Here is a 20,408-nt window from a genome sequence, read left to right as displayed (position 1 = left end):
ATGATCTTATTATAAAATTCTTGTGAAATAAATAATCAGACAACAAATAAAGCACTTGGGACTGTATTACATCCCAGAAAGTGTCTGCACTTTTGCACTTGTGCCATATTTTATAGGCCTCCTTAACCATAATTTTTTTTTTTTTTTTTTTTAATGGAACTGAAGGGTGGCTCATTGAAAATTAATGGTATCAGACAATGAAATGTTTTCGTACTCAGTGGAAATCTCTGGGTGCTGCTCTGAGGAACGTGAGAGTTATTTTGAGTGCTTTGTTGACATGTAAAACTACCACGTGAGATTCCCACATAAATTTTAATAATAAGTTCTTATTGAAGTATGTCTATGTCTCTACTCCAGTTGAAGAAGATGGAACAAAACCATTGTCAGTATGCACAGACAGTTCATCCCTCCCTGGACACAAACACCCATACTCTCCATACTGTATGCTATTTATTAAGGAGGGTCAGTGCACAGGGTCAGCCAAAATGCAGAGGCCATGAAGTGCCCTGCCAGGCAGTTATCTTTTTTTTTTTTTTTTTTTAAATATTAATGCATATAATTTAAGAGTACTTATGGAGATGTGAGTGCTCTATGAAGACAGTGACCTCTGCTCCATTATCTACCTTCATCAGGGACATTAGCACTAACTCACCAGTGAGTTCTTACTTATAGCTTGTGCAGCCCTTGCTCAGCACTTTTGTAAACTTAAAACAAACAGTCGGCATTTATTTAACAGTAAACTATTAACATATTAACTTTTTTTTTTTTTTTTTAACCTGTTCTCAAAGTAACCAGCACTATTCCCTTTTGGTTCATACAGTTTGTAATATGTTCAGTTTGTTAGTCAGTTTTTTTGTTTCTCAGTTTTCCCTTAAGTTATTCTTTAAGTAGGGAAAACAATGTTCTGTACCCTTCAGAACCAACTCAGGTTGAGGAGAAAATAAATGAAGTTACAACAAAATCAGAGCTCTGAGAAAAAAAAACAATAAACCAAAACAACCAATAGAGTGTTCAACTACCCGGGTAGTGTGTTTTTTTCCTTTTAAATGAAATGTGGTGCAATCTCTGCGCTTATCTGTGGGATTGACTGAAGAGACGGACGTAAGGTCATCCAGTCCTCTTTGAAGTGGCGAGACACTCTTCTGCAAACCGGTGCTCGGTGACATCTGCTCCTCTGCTGTACGTCCACTGCTGGTCTGACGTTGACCCGTGGAAAACTTGTTCAGCAAAACTGACTCTCAGATCATCACATGCAAAAAAAAAAAATCAACCTGCATGAGCAGGGACCTTCAATTATTCTCTTTTAAGAATCAATTATTACCAAATATAGGACTAAACAACATTCCAGATTGAGATGTAATCAATAATACATTTCAATAATGTGTTACTGAATTATGTTTACAGTGAGCATGTAAGTACATTATTTAAAGTTACAATACATTAGCAAATCATTTAAGACTGGAGACTGTGCACTGTGACTGGAGACATGTTGTCAAAATACACCTGATACACAGTAATGTTCTGTCAGAGGCATTCATATTTCTATCTTCATTTTTTTATATACCAGCCCCTCTTTACATCGACCAGCTGTCAACAGCCCTACTCCTCTTCTCACAGCCTGAGCAGCTGCTTGCATGCATGTAAATGAGAAACTTATGTATGTGCTTGTACCTGTTGCCTACATGGGTTTTAATTCAGCTCATTGCGATGTTGTAAATATATTGTACGTAAGGCATCAAAGAGATCGCGACAGACTGCTTCAGATAGTAAACACAGATGTTTCTCTGTAAAGAAGCAACTTTTACTGCTGCATTAATATCCTGAAATCCTCACCTCACTTGTGACCAGACTTGTGTAGATGAACTCAGTTAGTATTTAGAGGTTTTTGGATAATTAATTACCTCAACCTTCAGACTATTGGAATTACGCAGTAAGCCTGAGCCATTTTATTCTCACAGATTTGATGCACCAGCCGGGAATTTAGATTTTTTTTTTTACTCAGCATAACAGAATACAAATCTGCAGTGTCATAGTCAGCAGACTGATTGTTTTCTTTTTTGTCCATCCATTGTAAAAAGTTACTGAATTAAAACTCAATGCTCTGTCACTGCAGTTTACTGTTAATCTTCTCTTTTGTTTGCTGCTCTCTGAGTGTTCGATTGGACGCACTGCCAGAGCTGTACTGCAGAGCTTTGGGGACAGTGATTGGTTGCACTGCACAGTTTCTCATTTGCTTGTGGAGAGCTGAGCGTTGTGTTACTGGGTTTAACCTGCTGTCTCCTCGGTTTGTCTCCCTGTGATGTATCTCAGAGGAGGTATGCAGCCAGTTAGCAATTACTGGCCAGGATTACAGTGCCATCCCCTGGGACGCATCCCCGTTATTCCTCCAACTTGCTCTCTGTTCTGTTTCTGATATACTTCTCACTCCCTTATTTTCTCTTGCACACTCTATCAAAATTAGGAGCTGTAAAACAGTCATTCCCTTCTCTTCTGTGCATGCGGGAACAACAGTGGCCTTAATATTGCCCGTGCATTAGAGCTGGATAATTGAAATCTATATCATTGAAATGATAATTGAAATCATTGATCATTGAAATAAAATATTGATAAAAAGTTCACAATATCTTTTATATATGCAAAAGAAAAAACCTAGACCTTCAAACAGTTTTTAAAAAATTATTAAAGTGGGTCATCGCTTGTCTTTTTACTGCAATCAAACATTTGTACATTTTGTTAAAGCCAGAGAAATACCTAAATGAATACCTTATTAGTTACTGTAACATTACTAAATACTGTACATATGTAGTACCATCAAATTATGTATCTGCAGGACCACCTCTCCTTCCCAACTCAGTTTTATATGAATATAATTTTACTTTCAATCATTTAAAATCACTGGAAATGTCCAAAGACCTCAGACAACAATTATAGTACTTGTTTTTTCCTCTGGCAATAAGTCACAGTCTTCAAAGTGAGACATGGCTTTCAGTCCCTCTCGCAACGTTCCTATAGTTCCTATATTGTATATTCTTCCTCTAGTGTGTAATTATTCTCCTGACTTGCAAAAGTCCTTAAGCTAGTGACAAATATTTGCTTCATAGTTCACACAGAATATACAAGGTTTGGTTTGTAGAGGAACTTATACCAATGATATAGTTTATATATCCCAGTGGTTTCTTCCAGAGTTTCTACAGCTTTGGACAGTCCAATAAACAATGATAAAAATAACCCTTTTTTCACGGCTATCTGAAACATTTAAGCTATTGCACTGCAATAGTTCAGTTTTAAATTAATTGACAATGTCCGGGCCTCAAAGTACGTCGTGTCCCAAAGTTTTGTCACATACAGCTGACTAAATATCAGAAAATTTCCCACCATGGAAATACTGTACAGCTTTTTTCACCATAACTTTATGTAACCGTAGTTGAAATTCCTCACGAGAAGTGAAAAAGATTTAGTGATGAAATAGAATTTCAAGGACAATATACACTCACCGCTAAGGTAGTTTTATTTTTTCAACAAATAACAAAGAGTCAAATTATAGAACAAATTTTGTAAACCATAATAAACTCAACTCAACTCAGCTTTATTTTTATAACACCTTTCATACAAGCATGTAGCCAAAAGTGCTTTATGTTAGAACAGCACTCAAAAATAAAACCAAAATAAACAAAACAACAACTAAAAGGTGAAGATTAAAGAAAATGCAGAACTTAAAATTACAACAATACAACAACGCTTTAAAAATCAATAAATAAAATAGAATTAACACCAAGGGAAAAGGGTACATTATAGACATAACTGCCTTGTGGGTGGCCAAGCTGCTGGCTTCATTATTTACTCCACAGTTTTCAGCTTTGTGCTGATTATGACTTGTAAAAAGATGTAGAACTGTAATGAACATTACAGATAGAAATAAGCTCTGTACTAGCAAAAATACAGGTCACTAGTGTCCCCTCTAATGAGGCCTTGCAGTATGTTTAAATAACATCTTAAATCCAGAGGGGTAGTACATTTCTCCTGTGCTCGTCTTTCTGCCACAGGGTGACTTTTTGTCAGCCGGCGGCCTGTCTCCGCCGATCTGACGGCCCGTCCTCAGGGACGAGCTGAGAGATGAGCTCTGACAGCGAGATAGCAGACTACTGCTCAGCCAATTACATCCTCCCACCGCCTACTCTCCTGCTTTCTCCCTTTTTCTCCTCACTCAACACTTTTGTGCTCAACACTAAGATGGACAATAGGGAAGGAGTAAAGGACGGAGAAGCTATGTACATGTCGAGGCGCGAGATAGATGTGGGTTTATGTGCTGAAATATTGGGATTTGATGAGCTGTGATCTACAAGCTTGTGTCTCAGCTCGCACAAGACACAGATATTTCCTTAAATTCTGTCATCTGAGAAGGAGGGTGCAGTGGTAGAAACGGGAAACACACTTTCATTTGCATGAATGCAGGGTATTATTCGAGGTGGTATGTTGTAAGGGGAAGGAGGGTGGTAGACCGCCCTTGAGGAATGACCGGCGTGCTGATGGGCTCCTGGTCTTGCCTCATGTCATTGACTTGGCTACAGGAACCCATCCATCTGCATCTGCATCTTGCCGAGAGGGAAGGTATTGGAGATGCGAGTGGGCGGGCTAGACGAGGACACTGATGGACAAACAGCATGGATAGAGGCTGTGTATTGACACAGGTGTAGTGTTAAACTAAATATTCACTTCCTCCTCCAGGCCTGAGCGAACAAGAATATGTTTGAGCATCTTAAATGCTTTTCATCTGCAGTATTCAAACTTGTCTGGGACTGCTTGGCATTTTGTTGATTATATATGGATCGGACTCAGTGAACTGAAAGGACTTTGCAGAAAGGGCATTTCTGACATACTTATACGTAGAAAGCTTTGTGTTCTGGCTCCTCCTCTGAGGTGCAGGCCTGTTACCACCGTGAAGCCGACAGCCAAAATCTTGTGCCTCACAGTTTACTTCGGTACGGTTTTGGAGATAGATTTAGTTTTTCCGGGCGATGAGCCGCAAGCAAAGTCTCTTCTAAACAAAAGTGCTTTGGTACATGTGACAGTTTATTTTTAAGTGGCATCACTGTGAGCCGCTGAACTCATTGGCAGAATGAGGGTGAAGAATATGAGCAAGGCTTCACTGCAGTTCTGGAAATGTCTTTGCTTAACCATGTTCTACTTTAGCCAGACCCCGCTATGTAATTTCACACTCTCGAAGGTGGACGTGATGCAGAGCATTAGGGGTGAGTTTTAGTTTTATCTTATGTTGCTGTTTTATTTCAATAAGAGGGTCAGCCTCCCGTGTTTCTTTTTCTGCTCCTTACTGACATACAACTTACAAAATAAACTTGAGGCCTATAGATGCATCATGCCCTGATTTGAACAAAGTCCCATTTATGTTGTACTCTCTCAGCTGTTACAAATAAAATTAGTTTTTGGAAGAAGTTTGCAATAAAAAACAACTTGCTTGTCTCTGGCACTTCATATGTACTCATTCGGTTTTGTCCATGTTCGATACACAATTTTACAACAATGATTGCAGTAATTGGCTTGATTTGACAGGGATTAGATCAAAATGAAAAGCTGTCATAATTTTCCAAATCCAATGCTACATGTTCAAATTTGGGTTCAAATGTATAATTCTCCTTATTCTACAAAATTAACAGAAAAACATTCAGCAGTCTTTACTTTTACTTCCCCCAGAAACAGTTTTTCATTTATGTCTGTTTGCCTTCAAACTGTGAAATAAATACTTTTTCCAAGTTCTAATGCTGAAATTAATTTTGAAAATGTTATATCGACATTTATAAAATGCTGAAAAAAAATATAAAAACAACATGCTCCCCATAACTTGTCCCGTAAATGTTAAATATTCTGTATGATTCATTTAATTTTGATCTGAGTCATATACTTAAATTGATCCAATCAAATAGTTCCGGCAGGCTAATTACTGCCTGTTGGGAGGAAGTTCTAAACTACAGCAACTTGCCAGCTAATTGATCTGTTTAAATCTATTCTGCTACAGTCACGCTTTATCAATACCACGCTGATCTCATTATGCTGCCCGACTCTCTCTGAATTTTGTCTTTGGCTTTTCTCATCTCACCTCTTTCACTGTCTCCTGCTTCCGTCGGCACTGCAGCCTCTCGACACACACCCCAGTCAATTTTCCGACCTTACGTCGTCAGCTTTTTCATCCTCTTTACCTGCGTTTTCTCTGCAGTGACCTTATTGAATGTCTGTGGAATTTGATTCTCTATTTCTGACTGGTAATGGGTAGAAGCTAGAGTCATTTTCAAATCCAGGTTTCCTCTGAGTTTTGTTGTTGCTGCAGGGCTGCTGGACTGACCTTTGGCTGGACTGTTTAGTTTTTGTCTCTCTTGTCTAATGACCAGACAGTTATGTCTCTCTGAAAGCCTATTCAACATGTTTCCACTCTACCTCAGGGACTATAGCTCAGTGGTCTGTGTGTGTGCCTAAACTTTGGTTACCTTTGGGTGAAAATGGACGCCCAGGAATGCAAACATGGTGAGAGATTTGTTTTCTTCCTTTGTGTTTTTCCCCTTTTTCTCAGTGGCACAGGAGACTTGTTGTGCTGTGCATTAGCATCACTGCTATATTGTCATGGCTAATGTTATTACCCAGTTTTAGCTTGCATGATATGTATTAACTTTGGCATATAGGCAGTGCTGATGACACTGCACTTTACCGTAAAAAAAAAAAAAAAAATACCACCAATTGATGTTGTGTATGCATGAAAGTGAAGTGATATGTCGTCTAATAAGGAACAACAAATCCCAGAGATGCCAAAGATTTGTTTTAAAGCACGCTTTGCTAGTAGCTCAGTGAGGCTGCAGTTCAGCACAGGGGTGCTTTCAGCTAAATACTAACATGCTAATGTTTAGCTGGTATAATGTGAATATGATGTTTATGTATCATGCCAGCATTTACCAATTATGACTAAACACAAAGTGCAGCTGAGTTTTTGCAGGTATAAATCAAACCTCTGAACAAATTCATATTTTGACTTTTTAAAACCTTAAAAAAAAAAAAATAACTATTGCAATTCATCCTGAGAGGGGCATGAATATCTGAACACACTTTTTGTGTCAAGTCTTCCAACAACTGTGTTGATATTTCACTAAAAAACACGAGCGTCAATCTCATGCTAGCACTGGATAACAAGTCCGGCGATGAGGAAAAAGGCATTACGAGAGAGCTATGAATATCTGTAAAGGTTTTCATGACAATCTATCCAGTAGTTGTTGAGACATTTTTTAATTTGATTCCTAGTTAATTGTTTGACTTATGAAATGATCCAAAATTGAACTGCAATATTTATAATGGTTTTGGCCTCAAAATTGGGTGTCGGCCTCGACCTTTGAGGCTGTCGTCGTTATTTAGAATAGTCACTTATACTAAAAAGCCTGAGTCGCAAAATGTTTCCTGTAGGATTTAAAAAGTTACAGGAGGTTGTGATTATTACATGTGAAACTATTTTGGAAACATTGGAATTGAAGCTTTTTTTTTTAATTTTTTTTTTTAATTCGCAGAATCATCTGGATTGGTCCAACATGAATGTGTCTGTGTGGCTTGTTTCTCAGAGGAGAGAGTTCCCAGTCAAATATGAACTGATATTGATGTAGACCTGAGACTGCCAGGCTGCTACCATCCTCCAGGAGGAGGCCCATGTTAATGTTATACTTGCATGGTATAAATGGTGTAAATAGGCTTGACAGAAGTGATAGTCTTTTTCACTGCGAGGTCACAGCCAGCTGCCATGTTCTGAGGAGAAAGTGTTGCTATAGTCTTGCCTCTCACCAAGACTGTGACAGTCCCTCCTATCAGCTCCATAACAGACCTTTTCAATGTTACAAAGCATACTTTGCATGCTGGGGTGCCTTCTGCTTAATGTGTCAAGCACTTTGTAGACATGAGAGCGTTAGAGAGTCAGCGGGGGGGATGGGGATTGCCGGGTAACTTTCTCTCCACTCTCAAACTTTTAACCTCGCCTTTTACAGCAGTATATTTTCCATGTTGAAATAAACAGTCTCTTCATTCTCATTTTCAGTCTGTTTTCATTCGGTTTCTCCATTTCCTACTGCTTGTTAGCTTTTAGCATGCTACGATATACCAGAATTGATGCTGGTCCTTTTGATTTATCCCCAACATATGGGCTTGTTTTGTTTTGTATGCCACCCTCCACTCTTTCCACTTGTTTCCTGTATGCCTCTTTTTCATCCGCTTAAGTTCATAATGGAGTTTATTATTCTCTTTTTGTCTATACCTCCTATTCTTTTCTGTAGATATGTTGTTCTGCTCTCTTTTTGGATTTGTTGCTTTTAAGATATCAGTAGGCTGTTTATGGACCCAGGTCTTACCACTGGTATATTTCTGTCTTTCTGTGTGTGTGTGTGTGTGTGTGTGTGTGTGTGTGTGTGTGTGTGTGTGTGTGTGTGTGTGTGTGTGTGTGTGTGTGTGTGTGTGTGTGTGTGTGTGTGTGTGTGTGTGTGTGTGTGTGTGTGTGTGTGTGTGCGGTTGTGTGCGGTTGTGTGCGTGCGTGCGTGTGTGTAATGTAGAGCTGACACTGCAACACTGTTCTCGTATGTTCTGTTTAACCTTGAGTAACCTCTCTTTAGGAATATCATAGGGACAGGCAGCTGCTGCAGCAATGGCTCATAGGTATGGGCGAGCTGTCCATATTTTATGTTTGATAACCTTCCAAGGATTTCTGCCATTACAGGAGTCATATTTAATGTGTCAAGAAAACATCTGTAAAATTAGACGAGCAGCTGTCCAATTAACACAAATTATATGATTGGAACAAATAAATATTAAATGATTCATCTTTTCATCATTTAATCAATGTTTATGTTTAATCTTTAATGAACAACATGCTATTAAGACAAAAGAATGTAAAACTGAGCTGTGGCATTGTGACTTCCTACATCTTCACCAACTAAGGCCACAGTCGTCTTCTTTCTTTAAGTGTCTGTATTAAGTTATGTGGGAGATTTGCTGCTGGAGATCAGTGAGCAATAAAGAAATCAGATATGTGTTTTCAATGGTGCAAATCAAGTTAAAGCATAGCTAATGGGAAGTATCAGTTTAAAAAAAAAAAGAAGGGTATGCACATATTTATTTTTGTAAATATGTTGTAGGAAATTTCCCAAGAATGTCATTAAATGCATAATTTGTCTTCATTCATTTTTTTTTTGTGACCTCTAACTTCCTCCTTCCAGATGACTCGGGGGACGAGGAGCCCACATCCCAGTCGGACCGCAGCGAGATTCAGGGCACCCTGAAGATCCTCGTCAGCAAGCTCGATGACCTCAGCACATGTAATGACTTGATCGCCAAGCACGGGGCGGCGCTGCAGCGTTCCCTGAGTGAACTCGAAGGCCTGAAAGTTCCTGTGGAAGGAGGAGAGAAGATCAAGGCAGTCAACGAGCGAGCGACCCTCTTCCGCATCACTTCCAATGCTATGATCAATGTAAGTAGCTGGGACAGACCCCACAGCAAGATGCAGCAGCAGTGAGCAGCGAGTGATCTGCGTGCGGCATGCTTTGGCATGATCAATGTGACAGGAATGACAGTCGTCTGTAATGTCCTGGTTAGCGAGTGTTGAGAGATGAGATCACTTCTCACTGTGGCATGTTTAATAAGAGCCACTCGGCTGCAGGCCTGGAGACCGCAGGTTTAGACATGCAGTTTTACACCCCACCAGGTCCTATTAAACCTACTCTAACATTGTAGTCTGTAATTGCCGAGGTGATGGGGATTCTTGTGCATGCAGCTTAGTAAAGTTCAAAAAAACTTCCTGTGGTTAAGAATTACCATCATCTCTGCTGTTGTTCAACTAAGACAAGTCAAATTAATATCACCGTGAATACGAATTAACAAATTTTAAACTCTGTCCTTAGATTTTTAATTTAAATAAAGCAAAACTTACCAAATTAAACCTTTAACTTTTGATTTTAACCTTTAACTTCCTTTAACCTCTTTTAGAGGCTAAAATCTTCTTTAGAATAACATATTGCACATTTTTCACCTTGTCAGCCTTATTAAACAAAACAAACAACAAACATGTTCAGGTATTCAGTTACTAGCAAATATTGGGTCTACCATCAGACTAAGAAGTGCTCTCGTGTAGCTGGTCCTGTTCCACTTTCCTCATTGGTAAATACCCTGGGCTTTGCAGTGTGGTCAGGGAGGGTTGAGGTCCTGAAGCAGTGACACAAGATATGACAGTGGGTGGGGGTGACAGGAATAGCCCCTGCCCCCCCCCCCCCTCTCCTACCCCTCAACCCTCCCTGCTTGGTGAGGAATGTCAAAGCCTTCTGGACAACAGTTGGAAAGACAGACCTGCTCTGACTAAATCAGACAATCATACAAGGTGTACCTTGCTCCCGGCTTCTCTCAGTGGCTTTGATCTTGGGGTCAGTGATTGTTAATTTTGGCTACAATGCATGTTGGACAAATACTTTGCCGCTTCTTTGTTTTATGCTGTCTGTGGTTGTTGTAGGTAAAAATAATTCTGTCAGACTTAGTTGGATTTAGGCTGCAATTATGACCCCCATTTTTTTTTTAATTCAGGTTGTATGAGATTATTACTCTTAATATGAGTATGTGTTAATACAGCTTGTTAGGTGACTTGAATCATAGTTTTATAATAAGAAAAAAAGGGTGCACTGAAATTGTTGCCATTGCTCAAAATGATGAACACCTTATCATCCTTTCTTTTATTAATTGGTATAGGAAAATGAAACTTACTGGACTAGCAAGACCCTCTTAGATTGCTTAGCTCATTAAAATGACATTTGGTTTGCCAAGAATGTGCTTCTAATGAGGAAGTAATACTGCCGCAAACGCCATGTAGTATTTTTTTGGTCTTGTAAATGGCTCTTTTCAAGTGCAGAGCAGAGCAGGAGATATGATTTTGAGTTTATGCAGCTATGGGTTCAGTCCCTGTGAAGACATGTACTTTGCCTTGAAATGTAATTGTAGTTTTCACATGCTTTATGAAGGAAATTGGGCTACACATATACAGAGGGAATATAGGAGAGGAAAGGACCATAAGGAAAAGCCACAACTGCATGCTGTCAGTGATCTGACCCCAGCCAGGGGAGAGGGTCGCTCTCCAGCTCATTCACCGCCGACATGGAGCTTAACTCAAGTTCTCTGCAGAGTTCACCAGGACTTTTAATTTGACACTGATGACTGCTAATGCCAACTCTTACTTGCATATCCACTCCTGCATGCCCATTCATGTCTTTAGCCCCTATCAACCCGATCTTCCTAACACCGGAAGTCACATGCAGTCTGTGTTTGTACTGGAGAGTCAGCATTAAAAAAAAGTGGAACTGTCATACGTTTTTTTGAGTGAGCACTTGAGTTTCATATCATGGTTGTATCTGAGGAAGTGGACCACAACGTCACACTTGTGACATTTAAAGTGAAACTCAGACATTGATGTTTAGGCAGTTCAAGCACGACTGCATAAGGTAAGAGATTTTTTTTTGATTGAAGATCGGTGTTATTAGGTTTTCATTGTAAAATATTTATTGAACAAAATGTTAGTTTCTTTTTCAGGGCTACATTGTAAAGAGTGAGAATATATGATATATCATTACTACTGTATTATAATGAAAAAATATTTTATGTAGAACTTACCCCCCCCCCATTCAGGAGGACAAAATAGCTAGTTTAGTTGTAGCTCTAACTAATTACTTAAATTGGTATCGTCATTCGGTATATTCCCTTAAGGTGTTTTTTGAAATAAAACTAAAAATATATCAATCTTTTAATTGTATACAGTGACAACCAATAATGTCAGTGTATCAATGTAATATTGTGTGTGTGTGTGTGTGTGTGTGTGTGTGTGTGTGTGTGTGTGTGTGTGTGTGTGTGTGTGTGTGTGTGTGTGTGTGTGTGTGTGTGTGTGTGTGTGTGTGTGTGTGTGTGTGTGTGTGTGTGTGTGAGAGATAAGAGTTCTAGGGCTGTTTATCTTTCAACAGATGAAGGAAAGAATCAGGTTTTACTGCATCTTTGTGCCTCTTCCTGCTGCCTAAAGGTTGAACTGTACATCCGGACTGCTCTCACCAGACAGAGAACAGGGATTAGTTGAGCTGTATGAAACCTTTCTCCCTCCAGTTTTCTGCCTCGAGCCAAAACTTAATCTGAGTGGTTCTAGCAAACACTCAACAGCCCCTCTGGCTCAGGGACCAAAGAGACATTTGCTCCAAATGACCATAGAGCATATGTAATGATGTTCTGATGCAGTCTGGTGGGAATTCTAATGAGCCCCCACAAAGTGCTACAGAATTCAGTCGCAAGTTTCAAAAGGATTTATCCCTCCTGCTGACTGTTCAGTGGCCATCACGTGACATTTTCATCATGTACGTATGTAGTCAGCTGAGAGGTGCTATGTAGTTTCATTGACCTTTGAGCTTACTATAAACCAAAGCTGTCTGACATATGATGCAGAGCCAGCAAATGCTGACATGTAATATATGTGGGATCTGAAGTAACCTCTTTGTCTCCGCAGTAAAAGCAGAACCGTGACAATGATGCCCCCTCTTGACTTAAAAATAGTCTGCTATGCAATCAGAGGTTTTAACTGGAGCTCATCAGTCCCTGATATTTTTACAGTTTGCTCCGTGGTGCATTTGACACAGCAGGGAGACCCAGAATGCTTTGCAGATAGCCAATTAACATATTGATGATTTCTCAAAAAGTGGTGATAAACAACCTTGATTACAATGAGTGACACTAATTTCTTTATACCCTTTTCCATCCTAATGTTTCTTGTTATCTTTCATGTTGTTCCCAAATGCCGGGAAAAATTATATTGTGAAGCCTCATGGTTTTTAATGTTTTTTCAAACCGCACTGAAAATTCCTGACAAAAGTTGGGTGAAACCCAAATTTACTGTCGTATTTTAATGCAAAAATCTAATCTGTCAGTAGAAGTTAACTTTTACCTTGTCAAGAATTGTAAAGGGCATTTTTTTCAGAATACATTTTTTTTTTTTTTTATTCCAGATCTGTTTCAATGCTGTCTGTGTGATGATGTACTTGTGCACATGTGTTCCCCAAGGCGTGTCGAGACTTCTTGGACCTCGCTGAGACTCACAGTAGGAGATGGCAGCGGGCGCTGCAGTATGAGCGAGAGCAACGTACCCACCTAGAGGAGACCATTGAGCAGCTAGCCAAGCAGCATAACAGCCTGGAGCGAGCGTGGAGAGAAGTACCGACGCTTGTTTCCAGCAAACCCAGTGCTCCTACCACCAACAAGGGTGAGACTGATTGTCTGTGTGTTACTTACTGCTTTGAGTCTTTGTGTGGCCCTCATTTCACTGGCTAAAAGTCATGTGTGGCCTCAGGCTCAATATTATAGACATTCCTCATGTGGAAGAAGGGAAATTTAAGTTGTGTCAGAAGGTTAGATTGGATGATACTTAAGTTAGACCTGCTAATGACCTTAACCAAGGACTGTAGGTCATGCGGTCTCTTCTGTCAGTCTGTTTACTATTGTATGTTTTCTTGTTTGCTTACCTATAACCAAAATATCCATCCAAGAAACTTGATTTTGGTGACCCAGTGATCTTTACTCTGGAGCCCCTTTTTAGTTTCAAATCTCTGACCATTGTTTTGGACATAAGGTACATCTATTATTGCATTCAACAAGAAGAAACTCATCGACTTTTAATGACTAAAGTGACCCCACTTCACATTTAGTGCAACACTTTACTCTCCAGATAAATTACTGCACTATTCATTTGTGAAAATACAATTCAATTACCAAAACAGGAAGCAGTGCAACTTTCATAAAGCACAGCTTAAAGATACAGAGAGGAGGACACCGTTGATGGATAGGCTTTCTATGTTGTTGAAGTATGAGGAAGTTATGTAACCACAGTCGGGTCAAACTTTGGTTATTCTTTATACGATTTTGTCATTTATGTCATTACCTACAAACAACGGCTGAGAGATGAGTGTTTTGTCCTTTTAAAAAGCGGTGAAAAAAACATTTCATAACCCTGTTGAGTGTCCCTGGTGGGGATGCAGACAAGGCTATTGTTTTGTCTTAATGTACTTTCTATTTGGAGGGTAGAGTTATTCAATTGCTTACTGCAAATGCAAGTCTTTATTAAATATACATAAAGAGTGGTGAGGACCATTAGCGAGTACCAGTCATTATTTTCTCCTCCTTTAAAAAAATATATAAAAAGAATCAGTCTGCATTATGAAGCACTATGATTATGTAATAAAAGGATCTATTGAAAGCTAGTTTATGCACATGATGGATCGTTGAACATTTGGAGTATTGAATGTTGGATACTAAATGTGAGAAGCACACCCTGAGGAGCTTGCATCATTCAGACTAGTTAACCAGCAGGAACATTGCTAATTTTACTAAGCTGATTATTCCATGATTAATCGCCATGGGTATGTGATTATACGCTCCTCTCTCCTGAACTTTGTGGAATACGAAGTCAGCACCATGAGATGGTTTTGCTAGTTTTGCTTGATGTTTGTGTGTATGTCCAAACTGAAGGGAGTGAGAGGTCGCGCAAAGAAGAGGCAAGTGATGAAGATGAGGATACAGAGTACTTTGATGCCATGGAGGATTCCCCTGCATTCATCACAGTGACTGCCAGTGAGAACACACAGCACAGGTCAGTCTCACACAGTGATCCATGCTCTTTATTAAATGTTTTTTTATTTATTGACAGTTGAACAAGGCTCATGGTGTGACACAAATTAAAGAATGACTTGTCCCTTACTCCTGAGTTTTGTCAGATGTGTTAACTCTGTGTTATATAAATAAAAATAACATAACTCTCACACGTCTGCTTTCCTGCAGCCAAAAAACACAATCTTTGTTTTTGTCTCTTGCTACATTTACCTCAGCTCCAGTAGCACCATTAAGACTGATGAAAACCATTACACAGCATTCATCTGAAATACCCAGCAATCTCTTTCCTTCCTTGTGTGTGTTGTGTTTGTATCACATGTGGATGTAAAAGAGACACAAGACAGTGAGTGGCATTTAGTCTATGATTGTGTGTGTCTAGTGCTCATTGTAGAAAATACTTTCATCCTATTCCAGGCGATCTCAGAGTAATTTGAGCGGAGCGAGTGGAGGCCAGCCCAGTGACTGGAACCAGGACGACCATGTACGTCCCATCTTCCTAACAAGTCTGACTAATACATTTGTGAACACTGCTGATTTTAGTAACCTCCGATATAGATTCATTTGTGCCACTGCAAAGCTCACATCTCACTGATATAGTTATGTAATGTCTTCACTCGCTGTTCTCACTGGCTTTCTTCCCTGTCCTGCATTCATCCCGTACTCACAGACAGATATGTTCACATCCTTCGTATGTGTTTCCTGCAGTGTCATTGTCACTCCTGTAGTGCCAATAAAATATAGTTGCATCATTCCACTAAATCATAATTACCAGTCAAACATCTGTTCTTCTTCCTCCTCAACTCTCCCCTGCTTCTTCTTCTATCTCTTACACATTTGTGTCTTCTCTCCTCTCCTCCTGTCTTTCACTTGCTCTGTCACTGTCTGGTGATATGCTGCCAGGCTGTCCATGCAGTATTTTCTCAAACTTGTATATCCACCATTTCTCCCCACGTGATCCCAGATGTCTCCAAGCTGTAATGATGTGTCTGGAAAGGAGCTGCTACCCCGCAGACAGAGGCGGACTCATATCCCAGACAAGCCCAATTACTCCCTCAATTTGTGGAGCATTATGAAGAACTGCATCGGCAAGGAGCTCTCTAAAATCCCCATGCCTGTAAGTGTACAAGGCATGGTCTTTCCTCTTGCTGACAGGTTAACATAAATCTGCATGAATCTCGTGAGTCTCACTCCTTTATCTTCCATTCAGGTAAACTTCAATGAGCCTTTGTCGATGCTGCAACGTCTCACAGAGGACTTGGAGTATCACGAGCTTCTCGACAAGGCAGCACGCTGCGAGTCCTCCCTGGAGCAGATGTGCCTGGTCGCTGCCTTCTCCGTCTCCTCCTACTCCACCACAGTGCACAGGACAGCCAAACCCTTCAACCCCCTCTTGGGCGAGACCTACGAGCTCGATCGCCTGGAGGAGTTTGGCTACCGCTCGCTGTGTGAGCAGGTAACAGCATAGCCACTGGGAGATTTTGTTTACAAAACTCCCTGAAGTGCTCGCATGTATTTGACACACAAACTGAGGTACACAAGCTCAGACTGCGTTCTACAAACATGTCAATAAGTGTTGTCAGATTATCTGAACACATTCCTGTATTGTACTTAACCTTTGTGTCGATATGTCCTCTCAGGTGAGCCATCATCCCCCTGCAGCTGCACATCATGTGATTTCCCAAAGAGGCTGGACCTTACGGCAGGAAATCACCATCGCCAGCAAGTTCCGTGGCAAATACCTCTCCATAATGCCTCTGGGTAAGACATTTCACATTCAGCTGGGAAGTTAACAAACTGTTTATAATTTATAATTTTATTTATTTTAATGTGTAAATAAAAGCTCCATCATGCAGACTGCACTAGAGTTTAGTCAATGCAGACTCCCCAACCCACTTAAGGGGAATAGACCACTGATCTGCCTGCTATACAATCTGAAGCTGGAGGAAAAGGTGCAAGAATGAATTAGGAAGGTTTTATGACCCCTTTGACACATACATAAATATGCGTATAAGGGGAGCTCTATATTGCACCAGAAGAACAAAGAGCAGCAGTGTGCTGGCGCAGATAAATGAGAGATTTGATTTTGATGCAGGTCTAGCCAAAGGATGCAGGGGTACAGTATTTATCTGACTTCTCTCACTTCCTGTTATACGCCTGCTGTGAGGTGCCATGTAATATAAATAAACTCTTTGGCGGAAAGCGTTTATTGTGAAGAAATACATGTTATAAATCTCCTGGCGTTAGGTCAGATTGGAAGTAGGTGGAAATGTATTGCCTGTGCACAAGGCATTAATGTGTTTGATGACACAACACCTTTTTAATTTGCTGCAGGTTGAATTGATCATGTTCACAAACAGATTTAAAATCACAAACCCGACCCATAAACGCATTGTTTTCAGGTCTACAACTGCAGATTGTCAACAAAGCAGATGTGATATTTCGTTTCTCTTATAGTCTTTTGTCTCTGTGTCCCCAGGTGCCATTCACCTTCAGTTCCACTCCAGCGGGAACCACTATGTGTGGAGAAAGGTCACCTCCACAGTACACAACATAATTGTGGGCAAGCTGTGGATTGACCAGGTCTGTTTATGTGTAGTTCTCACTGGTACCCATTCATCCACAGCTCCAAACCCACTAGCCTGCCTTAATACCCCAGACTTTCCAGAGCAGCGTGTAGACATGTTTTGTTCCCATGTTGCAGAAGGGAGTGTAACAGACCAACAAAGTCGAGTGCTAAGAAGGGAATCGGTGCAAAGCCTTACAGCACATGAATAAGGAGCTTCACGATCTCTGGGGATTTATCTTCAGCTTTGATCTCTAATAACACCCTAAAATAATAACAGCCTCTTCTTTCTCTGAGATGGCCCAGTTATATATGGGGAGGAGGTGGGAGGGGCCGGCTTCACATGTGTATATCTGTCTGTCTCTGTGGGATTGTGTCCGTTTAGAAGTGTAATTCTTGTTTTTCCCCCTCCCACTGCCACCTTTTTTCTTTGTCCTTTTCCTGTTCCCGCTCATAAGGAAGTGTGTCATATCAATCTGTCTGTCAGTGTGTGTTTGTGTTAGCATGTATGTGACTGAATAATTAAACCAAAGCAATATAATAATAATTATAAATTATAATAATAGTAATATTGAATAGTATTTACGAATATCCTAAATTTACTGGATATTTATGGCATTTCTTCGTTAAAGGTTCCCTGCCAAGTTTTATGTACGTTCAGCTGTAGCACTAAAACAAAATGTGTACAAAATGTTATATCTATAAAAAAAAAATGACAAAAAAAAAATGCAGTTTTACTTTTTTGGAATAATATTTAGGATAAAAATTTACCCAAAAAGTATTTTATGGTTATTTTTACTTTAGGCATAAATTCCTCCCTCTGACTTCATGTTGTCGACTGAGGAAATATCTCAAAAAATTTTACAATGTATCGTTTTGCTTTATCCATTCATTATATTCTTTTCTTACTAACTCCATACATCGCTGTGCCACTGTGCTGCCCGCTGGTGCAGAACGAGGTCAGCCAAATAACTCCATACTAAACTCCAGAAACTATTCTCCTACTGCTGGCCAATTTACCAGCAGGCACCATTGGCAATAGTACACAACTGAAGCAAGAGATGGTAATCTACATGGAACGGACATTAAATATATATTTTCTAAATAAGGTTGCCAGTAGAAATTTTGTCTTGTGACCATCCTCAAGATTTTCATTTCACGGCTGTTTGATGCTGCAAAAACAATTAAATGTGAGACTTGAAAGGTATGATACAATGCAGTGGCCAGAAAATGTTTATCGTGCCACTCTTTGTTCATATTTGACCTTTAGCTGGTCAAACACATACAAATGATACAAAGACCTGCTCATCAAAACATTGCTCTGCAGCTGCACTCGTTGTCAAAAATTCTACATGGTACCTTTAAAGCACCTCAAAACACATTGTACTTTATATACCTGCCTATACTGCAGGATAAAGCTGATTAATGAAATAGGTTTTAAGGGCCTTAAAAATAGAACAAAGCAGGATGCACTCTGCCAAGTTTCAGTCCAAATCACCTCCTCTGACCTGTTTACCAAGTTTAGTTCAAGATTGTTTTCCTCTGCTATAAACACACTGTGAAATAGTAAAATGATATATACTGTAAAATCATACGTTATCATTCTGTGTGTGTGTGTTTGTCTGTTTTTCTGCTCCTGTTTGTGTCTGCCTTTGTGTAGTCGGGGGACATTGAGATTGTGAATCACAGGACCAAGGAGACCTGCCAGCTCAAGTTTTCTCCCTACAGTTATTTCTCCAGGGATGTTCCACGGAAGGTAAATACCTCCTTTTTTCACACTTGGCTTATACCCGAACCCTGGCATGATGCCATATGGTGTAGCGCTCATTTGTGTGATGCTGCCTCCTGCTGGACAGTACCAGCAACCGTACAGCTGGTTAGTAGCATTGTTGAAACACAATGTATGGGGTCGTGTGTCAGTGAAGTAACTTTCTTTGGAGTTATAACGATTATCTAAATTTGGAGCACAACGCTGCCTGTTTTGTAGGATCTGATTTGAGATAAGTGAAAATAAATATATTGATGTTCTGCCTAGAGAACAGTGCATTTCAGTGCTTAATGTTAGGGGAAAAGGCCGTGGTGTCTCTTTACTGATTTTGTTTCACTGGTTTCAGGTGACAGGTGTGGTGGCAGACAGTGGGGGCCAGGCTCACTACATCCTCTCTGGTACTTGGGATGATAAAATGGAGAGTGCCAAGATCATTCAGAGCAGCAGAGGGGGCAGTGGATCAGAGGGCAAACAGAAGACTGTCTATCAGACTTTGTCCCCCAAACTGTTGTGGAAGAAATACCCTCTCCCGTAAGTGCATCCCACATCCCATCAGCCTCAATTACAACAGTCAATTACAAAGTTGTTGTGTAACAGCTGCAATGTCCAATCAATATCATTGATTGTAGAATATCACAGTATAACTCCTGTAAAATTTCCCTTACTTTTTCAGGGAAAATGCGGAGAACATGTACTACTTTTCAGCACTGGCACTGACCCTCAATGAGCAGGAGGAAGCAGTGGGGGTGACCGACAGCCGCCTGAGGCCAGATCAGAGGCTAATGGAGGACGGACGATGGGATGAAGCAAACTCAGAGAAACAGAGACTAGAGGAGAAACAAAGGGCGGTGAGAAGGAGGAGGGAAGCAGAGGCCTCGGACGCTCTGGATGAAGGTAAGATATAGAGAACAGGGAGTGTGATGTCTGATTAGCTGAGTGAAAGACAAGAGATGATAAAGAAGAAAGAAAAAAGGAAGGGAAAGGACATAAAGTTGCAAAGAGGGAGAAGTTATTTTATGCATCCAGGGTTCCTGCAACAATTATTTTCTGATTAGACAATGTGAGTTCTCTAAGACGAATTCTCTAAGTTAGATAATCAGAACAAAAACCAGTGAATTCGAAAATACCGGATTCTTTCATTAAAAAGCAAAGATGAAAGTCTGTGTATAAACACAAGTAGAGCGATTAACTATGCCCCTTGGAGCATTTAGGTAAATAAAAAAACCATCCAATCACTGAGCTAGAAGTTCGTTTGGCTAAAAACTAAATATTATGCTGTACCTTATAATACATTAAGCAGTATTAATCAGTTCCCTTTGGGATTCTGGGACAATTTTTAGGAGACTGCAGCAACTATAGCGCAGTGTTTTT

General features: G+C 40.1%; 1 protein-coding gene across 6 annotated transcripts in view; it reads left to right on the top strand.

Annotated features, from left to right (window-relative positions):
• LOC138634564 (oxysterol-binding protein 2-like) overlaps window positions 1-20,408 on the top strand; it is a 47,176-nt gene that overhangs the window by 20,333 nt on the left and 6,435 nt on the right. For 5 of the 6 annotated variants that reach the window (XM_069721568.1, XM_069721569.1, XM_069721570.1 and 2 more), the window contains 11 exons: window positions 9,249-9,499; window positions 13,105-13,303; window positions 14,566-14,686; window positions 15,121-15,187; window positions 15,668-15,820; window positions 15,914-16,159; window positions 16,344-16,464; window positions 17,183-17,286; window positions 18,930-19,025; window positions 19,384-19,568; window positions 19,711-19,931. In XM_069721568.1, the coding sequence (XP_069577669.1) occupies window positions 9,249-9,499; window positions 13,105-13,303; window positions 14,566-14,686; window positions 15,121-15,187; window positions 15,668-15,820; window positions 15,914-16,159; window positions 16,344-16,464; window positions 17,183-17,286; window positions 18,930-19,025; window positions 19,384-19,568; window positions 19,711-19,931 (1,764 nt within the window). Of the gene's footprint in view, window positions 1-5,161; window positions 5,250-9,248; window positions 9,500-13,104; window positions 13,304-14,565; window positions 14,687-15,120; window positions 15,188-15,667; window positions 15,821-15,913; window positions 16,160-16,343; window positions 16,465-17,182; window positions 17,287-18,929; window positions 19,026-19,383; window positions 19,569-19,710; window positions 19,932-20,408 lie in introns of those variants that run through there. The other variant, XM_069721571.1, reaches the window with a different exon arrangement.

This window comes from Brachyistius frenatus, unplaced genomic scaffold, assembly GCF_029030835.1.
Source record: "Brachyistius frenatus isolate BFR_SWC_R1_liver_20210118 unplaced genomic scaffold, ASM2903083v1 Contig_267, whole genome shotgun sequence".
Lineage (NCBI taxonomy): Eukaryota > Metazoa > Chordata > Actinopteri > Embiotocidae > Brachyistius > Brachyistius frenatus.
The sequence above is the reverse complement of the archived record's forward strand: the minus strand, read 5'-3'. Positions and strand labels throughout refer to the sequence as shown.